The sequence below is a fragment of the Urocitellus parryii genome, chromosome 6, assembly GCF_045843805.1.
Source record: "Urocitellus parryii isolate mUroPar1 chromosome 6, mUroPar1.hap1, whole genome shotgun sequence".
NCBI lineage: Eukaryota > Metazoa > Chordata > Mammalia > Rodentia > Sciuridae > Urocitellus > Urocitellus parryii.
This window is the reverse complement of record NC_135536.1, coordinates 82,283,752-82,298,988: the sequence shown is the minus strand read 5'-3', so window position 1 is coordinate 82,298,988 and position 15,237 is coordinate 82,283,752. Positions and strand designations below refer to the sequence as shown.

The 15,237-nt window shown below is 37.9% G+C and overlaps 1 protein-coding gene across 3 annotated transcripts in view; it reads right to left on the bottom strand.

The window, feature by feature from the left end:
* Positions 1-15,237, bottom strand: part of Fmn1 (formin 1) — a 368,173-nt gene that overhangs the window by 227,015 nt on the left and 125,921 nt on the right. For all 3 annotated transcript variants that reach the window (XM_026392750.2, XM_026392761.2, XM_026392768.2), the window contains one exon: positions 14,134-14,195. In XM_026392750.2, the coding sequence (XP_026248535.2) occupies positions 14,134-14,195 (62 nt within the window). The remainder of the gene's footprint in view (positions 1-14,133; positions 14,196-15,237) is intronic.

Below are 15,237 nucleotides of genomic sequence, written 5' to 3'. Positions count from 1 at the left end.
ATCTGAATGAAAAGAAAAGCTTCAGTGATGAGAAAGAATGGGGGTGGCATTTATACACAATGGAGTATTACTCTGCATTAAAAAATGACAAAATCATAGAATTTGGAGGGAAATGGATGGCATTAGAGCAGATTATGCTAAGTGAAGCTAGTCAATCTTTAAAAAACAAATACCAAATGACTCCTTTGATATAAGGGGAGTAAACAAGGACAGGGTAGGGACGAAGAGCTTGAGAAGAAGATTTACATTAACAGGGTTGAGAGGTGGGAGGGAAAGGAAGTGAGAAGGGAAATTGCATGGAAATGGAAGGCGATCCTCAGGGTTATACAAAAATGACATATAAGAGGAAAGGAGCGGTAAGACAAGATAATACAAATGGAAGAAATGATTTACAGTAGAAGGGGTAGAGAGAGAAAAGGGGAGGGGAGGGGAGGGGAGGGGAGGGGGGATAGTAGAGAATAGGACAGACAGCAGAATACATCAGACACGAGAAAGGCAATATGTCAATCAATGGAAGGGTAACTGATGTGATACAGCAATCTGTATACGGGGTAAAATTGGGAGTTCATAACCCACTTGAATCAAACTGTGAAATATGATGTATTAAGAACTATGTAATATTTTGAACGTCCAACAATAAAAAAAAAGAAAGAATGGGGAAATTGTAGAAGAAAGAATTTAATAGGTTGGAAGCTGATTCTAGAAGGCCCTAAGTACCATACTAAGAAATTAGTTAACTTGTAAGTGAACAGTAAGCCAATAGAGCTGTCTAAGAAAGAAGAGCAACAATGCATAAGTAACTTATAAGATAGCCTGAGTCTAGGTAAACTAGCAAAGACCTAAATTAGGATGATGGCACCAGGGTATCAAGGCATTAGTGTGTACAAGGGACCATACACTTAAAATGAATATAATTTGGCAATCAAATAAATCCAGAGGCTGAAGATGCTACAGTTGTCAAGAATGAACTTGACAGTCTGGCTTGGATTTTTACTTTTAGGAGAACAGTGGACTTCAACTACATGGAGCAACTAAGAAAAGAGACTGTTTTGTGTTATGTACATCGGGCATAGAACAGGCTAGACAGACACAAGTAGATGAAGATGAAGATCCCATTCAACCTTGGGATTATAAGATTTTTCTGGTGCTCTAGCTTTCAAAATTGTAAGATTGAGATACTGAAACATTTCCCAGCGTAATTTTCCACAAAATGTTGGAAACATGCACCATGAACACAGGGAAAAGTTTGAATCCAAATAAATGAGTTTGAACAGAGAGAGAAACTTGAAGCAATAAGTGAAATCTCTAAGTCACAAGGTTTAAAAAGAAAAACCATGAGACTAAAGGCTAGTTTTTAGAGGGCCATATTTGGGGTGTTACAGAGAACCTGAGAAGGCAGCAAAGATGAATAAGAAGTATACTCAGAGAAAGAGAAAAATAAAGAGGAGAACCCACTGTCCCTGGTGTTGATGGAAATGGAGAATTTCAACACCGACTTGCTCTAGCACAGAGCCCGACAAAGACTGATGGGGATAACCTACAGCACCTCGTCTGTGGTTTGGAAGCTGCTTCAGTGGAGAATAAATGATAGAAGAATTTGCTACATGTAAATAACGTCTGAGAACTGTGCCAGTGAGTGGCGGATGGAAGCTCAAGGAAGCTGTACGATTGAGGGAAGAGATTTTAATACAAAGGATTGCTGAACTTACTACTAGAAAAAGAGGAAGGCACCTGCTCAAAAGGGAACAACAAATGAGCAAAAGGACAGAAAAGCTTAGTAGAGGATGATGCCAGGAAGACCAGGTAGGAAAAATACCAGGTGTCTCATTTTGTTTTTTCCTCTGAGGCAGAGGGACAAAGATAAAACCCCAGCAAAGAAATAAAGGTATAAATAAGCCTCCATTTTCCTCGTCTTGGGGGCAGGGCAGGGAGCCCCCTTTTTCTCCCTAGAGCCAATTCGCCTCCTGGATTCCTGATTTCACCATCTTTCACTCTCAGGAACATTTTCTCATCAATTTACTCCTTCCCGGCCAGCTCTCTGCTCTGTGCTCTCAGGTCTCCTGCTCAGACTGGTTTCGTGTTTAATCTACATCCAGCGCACATCCATTCTTTCTTACTGCTTATGACCTCACCAGATTACCCGACTCATTCTAAACACTGTAGTGAAGGTAGGATCCTCATTTTTTTGGATGGTCCAAAATCTCAGTCCTAGGAAACATCAGGGCTTCAAGTCAAGACTGAGTCTTCTGATGCGGGAGCCTCGTGTTCTTTCTCCTTATGCAGAGCTGTTTCTTGACAGTGGCGAACATGCAGGCAGTGGACTCTTGTTTCTGTCTAAACATTACAAAGTACCTGGCATGCTGTCAGAGACCCAACTTTAAATGGCTGAAATAGCTTGATAAATGGTGTGAAAATTTTATGGTCCTTCCGTCAGACATCATAATTTATTATCACATAATGCACAGTTAGAAGAACCAAAAGAAACCATCCCACAAGGACAAACAATGTGGAGGCAGTGGCCCTTTGACACTCTAAGGCCACAGGCATTATATGGATCCAATAAGAAAGCTGCTTCTACAAGCAAGAGAGCAACCTCTTGATCTTGCAAAATGTTTTTGGACACCTAAAGGCTCTTTTATTACTGCGGTTGATTAAAATGAAAAGCTTAAACGACTAAAATGTTCTTTTTGATGAGTTTTTGCCATGAACTATGGACCTTATAGTCCAGTGGGATTCGAGCCCTTTGATCCTGGGCACTCACATAAATTTGGAGTCATAAAACAACATTGGATTTGATTTTACTAGTGTGGCTGATGTTGCCAGATTTGTAATGCAATCTTGTTTTCTCCCCTCCTCAGATTTGAGCCCATCCACCATTGTTTTATAGCAAAAGGAAAAAAGTTTCAATTTGTTTTTGGCAATCAAGCTTCAAGATTGAGCCACCTCTCCAGAATGTTGGAGTTTCATAGAAAAACCATTATCCTGTATTATATTTATGAAGACTGCAATCAAGGTTATTTTACATGCTGAAAATAAAATGTCAAAAAGAAAAACCCTTTCCTGCATTGTAATAACCACAGATTTTCACTACTTAAGATGTTTAGAAGATGATGCAGTTGAAAATAGTAATTCAAGTTTGAAGAAGGAAAAACCTTCAGATTTAGAGTTCATAAATTTCCAGCAGGGTTAATTGAAAATAAATTAGAAAATCAGTAAATAATAAAGGTTATTTACTAATGAGTGGCAGATCATATATTAGTTTGCAAATGTTATTTAACTAAAAAATAACTGGTCTCAAGGGAGAAATAAAGGAAATATTCAATGAGACATTTGTTTAATGAAAGGACATGGAATAAATACAACTTAAGATATTTAACTCCTTTCCTTTTCTAATCTCCTAATCATTTTCCAGTATATACATCTATATCATAATATCATACAATTCCCAATTTAAGAAATGGAATTTTTATTATAAAAGATCTACGAGGGAGCAAGAACATAAGTAATTTTTACAAAGACCTGTATTATAAAAACTAAAATAATCAACAACGGATCATAATTAGTTTTGCTTTTAAGGAGTAAAATATCAGTTTGGGCCTAATAAGAAATATTGATGACATATCTAGCTTATTCACCAGGCCAAGGAATGCTAGTTTAAGTTGAGTAAACAGTTTTCACTGATTTTATTTTCCTTGGACTGCCTGAGGCTGGGAAATTGCTCACGCCCAGATTGCTCTTTCAGTGAGTGACACAGGACACGAGAGTCATGAGATGCCTCTAATCTAAAAAGACAGTCACCACAGAACACAGGCTTCACTCTCCTAGAGCCAATGCCTCATGACACTTTCAGTTACAGTCCCAAAGCCCTGCTGGAAGCTCCAGTGAACACTCAGTATGGTCCACGCAGGAGAATGTCATTTGAACACACACTCACCTCCCTGCCTTCTGATGTAAATGTACTAGATAGGGTAAGCCATGTAAATTGCTGTTTTATAAGCCCAGACAGGGTGAATATTAGCAATTTCATATGATTCAACTCATACATTTTCTCAATTAATTCTTTATTTATTACATGTACTTGTAACAGATAAGGGTTTAGCCACAAGTAACATTAAAACAACACAAATAAGAGCTATATTACACAGACACACTTACAACAGCTTCCAGAGACATAACATTGTCATTCAAGAAATGTTTAGTGTATACCTCCTAGGAACCAGTTACCAGAGGGAGAATCAAGTTGTTAATGTCTGTAGAGAAGCAATGATGAAAGTTGCAGTAACTCCAGTTCAATGGATCATCAACAACACTGGTGGAAAATGAGTAGCATGGCTCCCCTCCCTCATGCCCTGCCTCAGTAGGGGCCACAAACACCTCTCACCTGGAGGACTGCAGCCCTCCTCAGTTGTGCTCTCTGCCTTTTCACTTGTCTCTGCCATCAATCCTCTTCAACAGCAGCCAGGGAAAGCTCAGAAAATGCAAATTTGCTCATGTCACATATTCCTCTGCTCACAATGAGTCAGCTGTAGCACTGTGCTGAGCATGAAATTGGGGAATTTTAAAAAGACCTTCAAAGACCTCTTGTCTTCCTCTACTACTACAGTTCTCAAACTATAGGCCACATTAGTGGGAAAACAAATCAGTAAAGCAATTTGAGCTGCACCTCTATCATTTCCTTAAGAGCATCTGATGCATCACATACATCACATATACTGTTTTGTTTAATAAAACTTTCCCCTCTGCCTCGTGTGTGTGCACGCACGCATGTGCACACACGCGTAATCTGGGTCTCGAGGTAAAAATGCACTTCCTTTTCTTAATCGCACTATAAAAAGTTTGAAAAATGCTATTCAGAACATCACTTCCAACCTTTCTCTTGCTTCGCTGTCACTATGCTCTGGCTACCCAGGCCTCCCTGAGGTCTTTCAAAGAAGCTAAGTTCTTCTTCACTCTGCAGCCTCCTACTTGAATGTCACTCCCTAAGAGTACCCTTCCTGGACCACCAAATTTAAATTATACCCATTCAGAGCATCTCCACAACACTCAGCATATTTCTCGAGTGACTATTTTATCAACATCTGTCTCTCCGGCGGCATTACAAGCTCCAAAGGAGTCAGGGCCATGTCAGCTCTGCTCCCTCCAGCATCTGACACACTGCCTATGCCCAGCAGGTACTCTGTCAATATCCACTGAATGAAAGAATGATAGACCTCTAACTTTCTCCTGATTTTATTCTTAAATGAAACACATGATCAATTTCCTAAGTCATTGTTTAGGTGGCCCTTTATCTTTTATCATGTAGAATGTACATATATACACATACATATATTTGTACATACAGCCATAAACACAGGATGAATACATGAGTATTCTGTAAGTAGGTTAAACATATGTATATATATGTATATGTGGGTATATGTATATCCACATATACACACTCATAGAAGTACACACACAAACACCCAAACATGCACAAATACATACACTCAGACACGTACACACACACACACACAGGCATACATACTTTAATGTGTTTTTTTTTTCTGCGAAAACTAATATGGAGGGGTTTTTGCAGTTATTTTCTCATGTGTTTAAATCTAAAATTCTTAGTATAAAACTGGAGTGCTGCTTGAACTATTATTTTAAAAAAAAAAATCTACTTGGAGTTTTAGAAGAAAAAGGGTCAAGCTGACCCCCAGTGGTGAGATTGCAAAATGGCTCCTAAAATATTTGGAAAATACCCAGATTACTTGTCACACAGAACCACATAGCCAGCCATGCAATATACATTACTCAACACTTTATTTTTTTGTATATTTGTAGCAAGTAAGGGTAATTTCATATTTTAATTAATATAAAATAAACAGAATTGTATCACACAGCCAGCTGTAGCAGCTTCCACAGACAGTATAAGAAATTGCCACCCATTTATGGGCAATCAGAAAATTTGAGAAATCTCTTAGTTGAGATTTAAGATCTGAAATTAGCAAATTACATTCAAAGAACAGAATTTAAAAATGCTAACACATAATCTTTCATTTCACTAGTCTGAACAATATTAGGCTCTTAGTTTAAGCTGTCTGTTGTTACTTAGCCTTGATGGTATAAATTCTGTTTTTCCAACTAAACAGTAAATCCCCTGAGTACAGAATCTATTTGAGGATTAAATAAAATAATCCATGTGTATGCTAAGTGAAGTGCCTGGCATAGACTGATATGCAATAAACTCTAGCTACTATTATTATCATCATTACCAGTATTATTAAATGACATTTTATTTCTAACACATCTCATATCTGACAGGTGCTCAATTAGTGTTACTAATTATAAGAGAGAGAAACTCTAAAAAGCAGAGTTATGCATATGAAATTATATTCTAGGAAATTTGTCTTTATAGCAAAGTTTGAGAACGCAAGAAGACTGAAGATCATGGTGCCTAAAGAAGAAGATGCTACCATCAGCCTCCAACATACACATGAGTGAGGAACACATTCTTCATTCTGCCTCCTGCCTCCCTCTTCCAGTGAGCACAGCTTTACATAATATCTGAATTTGTGGGGCAAGGCACCATGATGAAGATTGAAACAATGGGCACCTACCTGCTTGATGAGCAAGGAAATTAACTGTTTCATGGTTCTCATCAAAATTAACTCCAAATGTATCTACAGACTTCTAGGTAGCTTATCAATGCCAGTGATAGGCTACTAAACTCATAATATTTCTCAGCCTTTTCCCCCTCTTTTGGCATCTCAGTAATGATGTACATTAAGATGAACACTTAGAAAATCAGGAAGGTTTTTACAAAAATCTTCATCTTTGTGAAAGTTCTGCCTAATGGTCTACAAATTGCTCCTTTTCCCTCACAGAATTCTCCAGAAATTAAGAGATTTAAGTGTGTAGAGTTGATAATGACAAATATAACACATGAAAAAAGCTCAGGACTTATGCCTTTATAAACTTAGCTATCGCAATTCAAATATAGTCTATACTCAATTTTGTTCCAACAGCGGTGTATAGACTACTAGAAAGGGACCCGAGGACTGGTTAGAGATAGGACAGTCAGGATGTCTGCAGGTCTCTCATAATGGATACCAACCTGCCATTTGGTTCTTCTGGGGACAAGGTCCAACCCAAGTTAATTTTCCACTTGGCAATCGTGCCTGGATCATTTTGCAGTGGGAGTTACCATAAATGTGACTGTGTTGCACAATGAGCAAGGGCCTGCCAGAGGCCAGTGCTCAGTGACGTTTGCTTTCAGTTAGGAACTGTGTGTGTGATGAATGGGGTAAACGAAAATGGTTCCTGTAAAGGAAATGTCAGTGTTGGCAGGATCCACGACCCAAAGAATATCAGTTAAAAACAGATAAAACAGTCTTGTCATTTTCATGGCACCTGCTTCCAAAGTGCTTAAAGTTCTGGCCCAAAACAATATTCTTAAATTATCCAATTCCTCACAAGGCAGACAAAAGGGCATGCAATATTTTTTCTCCTCCACCTTTAAAAACCAAGGAAGTCGAGAGCTAAAGTCCTATCTATCCCATTCTAATACTTCCCTCCTGTCATAGGGAAGAATAGGACCTCCTACAGAAGGGTTATTGACCACTGTAAGAACTGCATCTCTCCAATGAATGGCACTTCTGATAAGATACCAGAGACTGGAGTGTTTCATTTATTATAGAGCCCAAAACCTGACCAAGTTGCTCCAAAGAAGTGAGCAGAATTGAGATGGACCTACTGGTTAGAAAGGAGACTTTCTAGAAGTAGCTAAATGGTTTTTTGGAAAAAGGGAAAAGGGAAGTAATAGGGATTTTTTTTAAAAAGTGGTCAATCATAGCATTCAAAGAAGCAATTAGAGATTATATGTCCTGATCCCTCACTTTAGAAATTAGTAAACTGAGCCCAAAATATTGCCTCAGATTCACAGTGTTCCTAGTGCCAAGCAAGAGAAAAGAAACCAGATCTTCTGATTCAAAATCTTATGTTCTATTAATGCTGCATGTTCAATGGAAAGACTGCTGGCTCTGAATCAGACAGACCCAAAACAGGTTCCCAACTCACTACTCTTAAAACTTTTGCAATTCACAATCTGCTTTGGTTATCTGGAAAATGGGAACAAATCTATTACTTTGCTTGTATTTCTACAGTTACTCAAGTACTGACAACTGTCTAGATCAGAAGTTGGGCACACAGTAGGAATTTGACAAAAGTTAGGCATTATTATTTTTCAATCATAAATTTTAAGAAATATTTGTGTGTCATTGGTGGCCTAAAAGCTTTGCTAGGTACTATAAAGGACACATACAGAAAAATAAAATCACTGTTCCCTCCAAGATGCTTCTTATGAGCAGGACCTTTAGAACATAAAAAGGAAAATGAAACTACTCAGGGAATTGAACTTTCAGTCAGGAGGTAGATTATATATTGAGATGATAAGATTATGTGAATATACATAACAGTAGTATTTCATAAAAAATGGGTTTCCTAGGTTTTTTTTTTAAAAAAAAAAGCCTATAATTTTCTCTATTTCAGTTCTTCTCCAAATGGAAAAGCCCTAAGAAGGGAATGCCAGATAGTTCTCAAACTTATTTGACTATGAAACCTTTTTGCCAAGGAACATTTCAAAGGGTCTTTGTTTGGTAGAATGACCTTTGCAAGACCCTGGTTCAGACCACCCTGATATAGTAAACAGAGGCAGAAGAACAGCTGGAAGATCATGGGAAGATTATCCCTAAAAGCTAAGTCCAAGGTCCCAAAAAGTCCTCCACCAAAAAAGCTTGAGACCCACGCTAAACTCAGGTTGCCTAATTAAAAGGAGATTTGCACAGAAAAGAAGGCATGAGAAATAATATTTACTTGGTATGTGCTACAGAACCAGTACCACCTGAAAACATCAACTGAACATCCTGGGAGAGAGATCTCATCATCACCATCATGATTATTATTGAACAGTTGCCAAAAACTGAGAAAGCTAAATCCCAGACAAGTTGATTAATTCCCAAGGTCACAGACAAGGAATTGGAGTCCTAACTCCAAAACCCAAGTTTCTTTTCTTTTCTTTTTTTAAATGAAGTGCTGAGGATCAAACTCAGTGCCTCACACCAAACGTGCAAGTCAAGCGCTTTACCACTGAGCTACAGCCCCAGCCCCCCCCCAAGTTTCTTTTCACATTGTCATCAAGTATAAAATAATATGCCACCTAGTCTTCAAACTACAATATGGGGAGAGATCAGCTATAAAAGATCTGTGATAACAATTTTCAAATCTTAGCTCCTAAGCAACCTCAAAGCAATAATTATTTGTACTGTCAGAGAATGAGTTTTGTCATAGACCTCAATAGGTTTGATTCTATTTCTACCCAGTAATCATGAACTTGCTGTGCAATGGCTACCCCATGCAAACCTTCTCAAATAAAAAACTGCAAGGAACTGTTAAACATAAGATGCTGCGTTTCCAAAAATGAAGTCAGAAACACAGAATTGAAAAACAAACAAGATGGATGCAGAGTATCATGAAGCAATCATAAACTCAAGGCAATTTGATAAGTAAAGGGCACACTTGGAAAATAAATTAAAGAACTTATGTGGTTACATTATAAATGACATAAAAAATGCTTGATATACCACCACTTCCCCTCTAGATATTTAAAAAATTGATCAAGTTCAGTGAATTTGCAAAAAGGTAAGATGGCAGAAAATGATTGATTCGTGCTATCAATAAATTTTGCTTCGGAGCTATATGGGGAATACACATGTAATTTGCTACACATTTTAAAAAGCCAATCCTGGGTCCAAGCCCTGTGCCTTCTCTGCAGCACTCAACAAACATCAGCTGCAGGGCATACATGATATTAAACATTCTAGGCTCCCCACTCACTAAACTTTCAGACTATGGGCAGATAGTCAGCCATCCAATCAAAATATTTTAGGTGGTAAGGTTTCCATTTTGCTGGTGAATGAACTGAACAACTTCTCTACAAATCCAGATTGGAAGACTAAATTTAGATGCCTTGTTAGGCAAATCATACTGCTTCTTTAACTCCTATGGAGGCATTCCCCAAAACCTAAATGTGATGCAAATCAATTCTTGTATATGGTGACAGAATGAACCATCATTTTGGTGCACTTCAAGAATTATATCCTTCCTATTCTAAAAAGGCATGTTGAAGAAATCCTGAAATACATATTTGTTAGAAATTCTAACAGGCAATAAAGGCTCTAATGAATGAATATCATACAAAGAAATGAGCACCAACACAGCAGCTCCCCCACCATTACCTTCCACCAATCCTGTGACAAGAGGGACTTTGTTACTTCATGGAATAAAACAGGTAGGGATGCTATCCCAGTGGGTACCCACAAGGATAGCCAGGCTGGGATTTTTCTTTCTATGTATTTTATGAACAGCATGTTCTCTGACAGGTTGGTGCTGCTGCCAAACTAGCTGTTTCACTGTATTATTATCACTGAGAAAATGGGGTTAGTTAAAGCACAGAGGAGTCAAGCAGGTGACCTGGCCAGAATGGACAGTGGCAAATTGGAGAGAAAGTCCTACTTGAAGTGATGTCTACTACCAACACTAAGAGGCCAAAGTCACACTGAAAAACACTGTCATCAGACTCCTCCCCCTTTTTTTAAGAAGCTGTTAGAAATCCATCTTTTTGTATAAAAATCTCTACATTTAAAAAAATGTTTATTTATTCCTAGAAGTTTAATTTTAAAAGATTGTGCTTGCAAAGCAATATACTTCTCCAGGTCAGATGAGAGCTAAGAGTGGCCAGTTTCCTACTGAGGGTTGTCTTTCTGTGACTGCTGGAATAGAGACTGCTAGTGCCCCAATGGGAGTAGTGTCCTTGGCCACAGTGTTTTAGCAATTAGGTGTAAAATCTTAAGTGTGACAGAAAGAAAAAAAAAAACTTTTAAGTTTACTAATAGCATCAAAGAGTAGATAATGCTTTGAGAAATTAACTTTCAAAAATAATCTAAGCTATAGTTACATTTTTTTAACTTTTCACTTCAGCGAATCATGCCTTATTAGTCTAACTCGTATTTTAAATGGAGATCATGATCACAATATACTGTCTTTTCTCCACTGCCACAGTTTGGATCTGGAATGTCCCCCAAAGGCCCATGTGATAAAGGTTTGGGCCCCAGCCTTTCACACTACTGGGAGCTGGTTGAACCTTTAGGAGTCGGGCTAGTGGAAGGAGTTGGGGTCATAGGGGGCATGCCCTTGAAGGGCCTATCAGGACCTCAGCCCTTTCCTGCTTCTCTCTTTGCTTCCAGCATGCCATGAGGTGAACAGACCTCCTCTGCCACTGGCTCCTGTCATGGCAGACTGCACTACCACAGATGCAAAACAACAGGGCCAAGTGACCACAGACTGAAACCTCTCAAACCACGAACCAAAATATACCTTTCATCCTTTTAAATTTGATTCTCTCGGGCATTTGCTATAGTAATAGAGAATTGACTGATATATGAACCTTTTCTTTGGGGCTGGGTTGTAGCTCAGTGATAGAGCACTTGCGCAGCATGTGGGAGGCACTGGGTTTAAATGAAAATCCATCAACAACTAAAAAAAAAAAAAAGATTAAAAAGAACATTTTCTTTGAGTTTGAGATTTAAGATCATAGCATTTGCAGAGATGACATGAGATAATATATGTAATGTGCTTAGAGCAACGCCTACCACAGAGTAAGAACTCAAAAAGTGTAAACATTTAATCCTGCTGTGAATATTATTTAGTGGTCCCAGCTTGACTAGGCTGGATCTACAATTTGGGGAAAACTAGTGTCAACTCTTATACTTGACTGTTAATAAAACTTCTGTTTACAGAATCACTTCTATACCTACCCTCTTCACAAACCTGCATCTTAAATTATCACCCATCAACTTCAAATCCTGAGACAGCTGACAATCTATTCCACACCAGAACAAAGAAAAAGAAAGAGAGGTCTCTGTAGGGCATTCTGCAACAAAGGAGATAAGGATCTTTCTCCCCAGAGGACAGGTACTTTTCAACTCTCTTGTTTCTTCATGAAATGGACTCATTGCCCCCAACTACTTAAACCTGCCTGGGTTGGTTAAATCACACACCATGCTGCTAATATATATATATTTTTTACTTTTTGCTACTGATAATGACTTCATGTATAATGCAGAATACTACCTCAAGTATTTTATAAAGACATATTATCATTTGCTAAAAAGGAGACTATTGCAATGCATCTAGTAAGTGGCTACAAAATATATAAAGAACTCAAGTAACTTGATGGCAAGGAAACAAATGAGCTAATTTAAAAACAAGCAAAGAAACAAATAGACATTTCTCAAGGGGCTGGGGTTGTAGCTCAGTGGTAGGGCACTTGACTAACACATGTGAGGCACTGGGTTCAATCCTCAGCACCACATGAGTAAATAAAATAAAGGTTAAAAAAAAAAAGAACACACACAAAAGGCCTGTAGGTATTTGAAAGTATGCTCAATGTCACTAATCAGGGAATGCAAATTAAAACCACAATGAGATATCACTTCATACTTGTCAGAATGATTAATACTATAAAAAGGTAAAAGAACAAATGTTGACAAGAATGTAGAGAAAAGGGAACCCTTGCACACTGCTGATGGAAATGTAAACTAGCAAAGCCATTATTAAAAACTGAGATCTCCCATATGATTCAGCAATTCCACTACTGGGTATCTATCCAAAGAAAATGAAATCACTATTTCCAAGACATATATGTACTTCTTTGCTCATTGCAATATTGCTCACAAAATCCAAGACATAATACCAGTCTATGTGTCTATCAGTGGAAGAGAAGATAAAGAAAATGTGGTAGCCAGACACAATGTAATACAACTCAGCCTTTAAAAAGAGGGGACTCTGTCATTTGCAATCGTGTGGATGAAACTAGAAGACATTGGATGAAGTGAAATAAGTCAGGCAGAGAAAGACCAATACTACACCATCCCATTTAGAAAGCTGAAATCATAGAAACAGAATAGAATGTTGTCTACTAAGGGATAGGGAGTGGGAGATAGAAGAAAAGAGAAGGGAGAGATTGGTCAGAGGACACAAAATTTCAATCAGAAATTAGGAATGAGACTAAGAGATCTACTGTAGTAACCATGGTTATGGTTAATAACAATGTATTTTATACTTCAAAATTGTTAAGAAAGTAGAGTCTAAATACTGTCATCACAAATAAATTATACACATGAATTAATGCATGTCAATGAACTCAATTTAGTCACTCTACAATCATCCATATTTTAAAACATGCTATATACCACACATACATACAATTTCTATTTGTCAATAAAAACAAATTGAAAAAAAAGAGAAGAAGAATATAAGATCCATAAATTCATTAAATTAGCAAGCAATGAGTTAGCATTAAATGAACATAAAGCTTATTTAAATTTTGCTATTATTTTTTCCTGAAGTATGAAGGTTACCCCAGCCATCAATAGACTAGACTGCAGGTCTGATTCACTATCTAGTTACTTGAAGCTAACATTCTAAACTCCCTGCTGTAAGCAATGTAAGTAAAAGCCAACAATAGGACACAAGGATTAGATGGCAAGACAAGGGAAATGATCCCTGTGTTATGCTGGGCTTCATTTGTAAGGAGGGAGATGGTAACTTCCCAGCACTTCCTGTGGATACAGGATGACTCACATACCTCTTACTCCTACCAGCTCCTTTTCCTCAAGGGCCTTAATTTGCAAGACATCACAGTGCAGGGATGTGCTGAGACAGGTGGACATGAACTCATGCTTGGGAGCAAGACCAACACAAATAATCTACACTGTGCATAGGAAAACTTTTAAAATAAAATTCATACAATGAAAGTCTAAATACTCTGTCTTCTTCCCTGCTTTAAAAAAATTATTTTTTTCTAATAAAATAAAAGTCTTTTATGTTTCTACCCCTGCCAAAAAAAAATTAAGAACTGAATTCAATTAAATATAGAGTCCAAGACTTACATCCCCAGGATAAGCTCGTGCCCACTGGCAGGTGCAAGCTACAGATACTGACTAGTTCAATACTTCACACCAGAAGAATATTTACTTCAGCACATGACAAAACTAAATATCAGATAATCAGTTCAGTAGAATCAAAGAGATATACCTGCAGGTTTTCAATTTCTTCTTTGTGTTCCCTCTTCAAGTGTAAAATAGCAGCTTGGTATTCTGTAAGATCACAAAAGAAGCCAGGTTACAAAGAAGCACACAATGAGGCACAAAGTTCAAGTGAGCATCTCCTAGGTCCCAGAGTCCTTTCTACAAATAAGCTGAGACAACAGAAGACACAAATGACATTAACCTGATGAGAGATGATAGCCTTTGGGCCCAAAGATTACAAGTAGCTCGGGGTAAAGGAGAAATTCCTTCCTCTGAAAAACTCTGAATTATTTTTAAAAAGTCCCAAATTAAGCAGATAGGATAGGATAGAATTAAAAAGGCAAAAAAAAAAAAAAAAAAAGCAAGATGAGTGTGTTTCAGATAAAGACCTGGTCAGGTGTTTATCTTGAAGGAGGAGTTGGAAGCTAGGGCCCCACAGAGAACAAACACAGATGTGTTAAGAGCAGGAAATCAAAGAAAACTTTCTATGTGAGATCAGAGAACTCTATTTTTAACTGCTTCCAAAAAAGAAAAATCTCCATTTGAATACAAGGCTAAGTAAGCCCACAAGGGCTGTTTTCAGTCTTCAAATCTCTCAGGAAGACCAGACTATTTGTCATTTGAATGAGAGATTCTAGAGCAAATTGAGGTTGAAAGGAGGACAAAAATAAATTTCTGGTCCAATTTTCATCTGTGTCCAATAATGTTTATTCCAACAATAAGTCCCCTGTGCACATGGGAACTCCAGCCAACCACTAAAACTCTGCTGGCTACAGATGAAGCAGCCAAGGCAACTTATTTCTACTCCTAGGAGAGCAGCTGAGCATGTGGGGTCACAGAACAACACATGCTGCAGAGAACTACAAAGCAAAATGCTATGAGGATGTATTTTTGTGGAATAAGCCAGTTCTTTTGCCTTTTTTTTAAAACAAATGTATTCAGGAATTATATGAGTAGAAAAGAAATCCGTCCCTCATTTAAAAATGTGCAGAAGACAGTTTCTCTATGTGGACTTCATAGAGTAGACAAAGCTGAGGTTCCACTTCAAAAGTGGAGGAGGAAAACCTCTGGTACAGCCCCACCGGGCAGGAGTGTTGCTGTTGGCAATCAC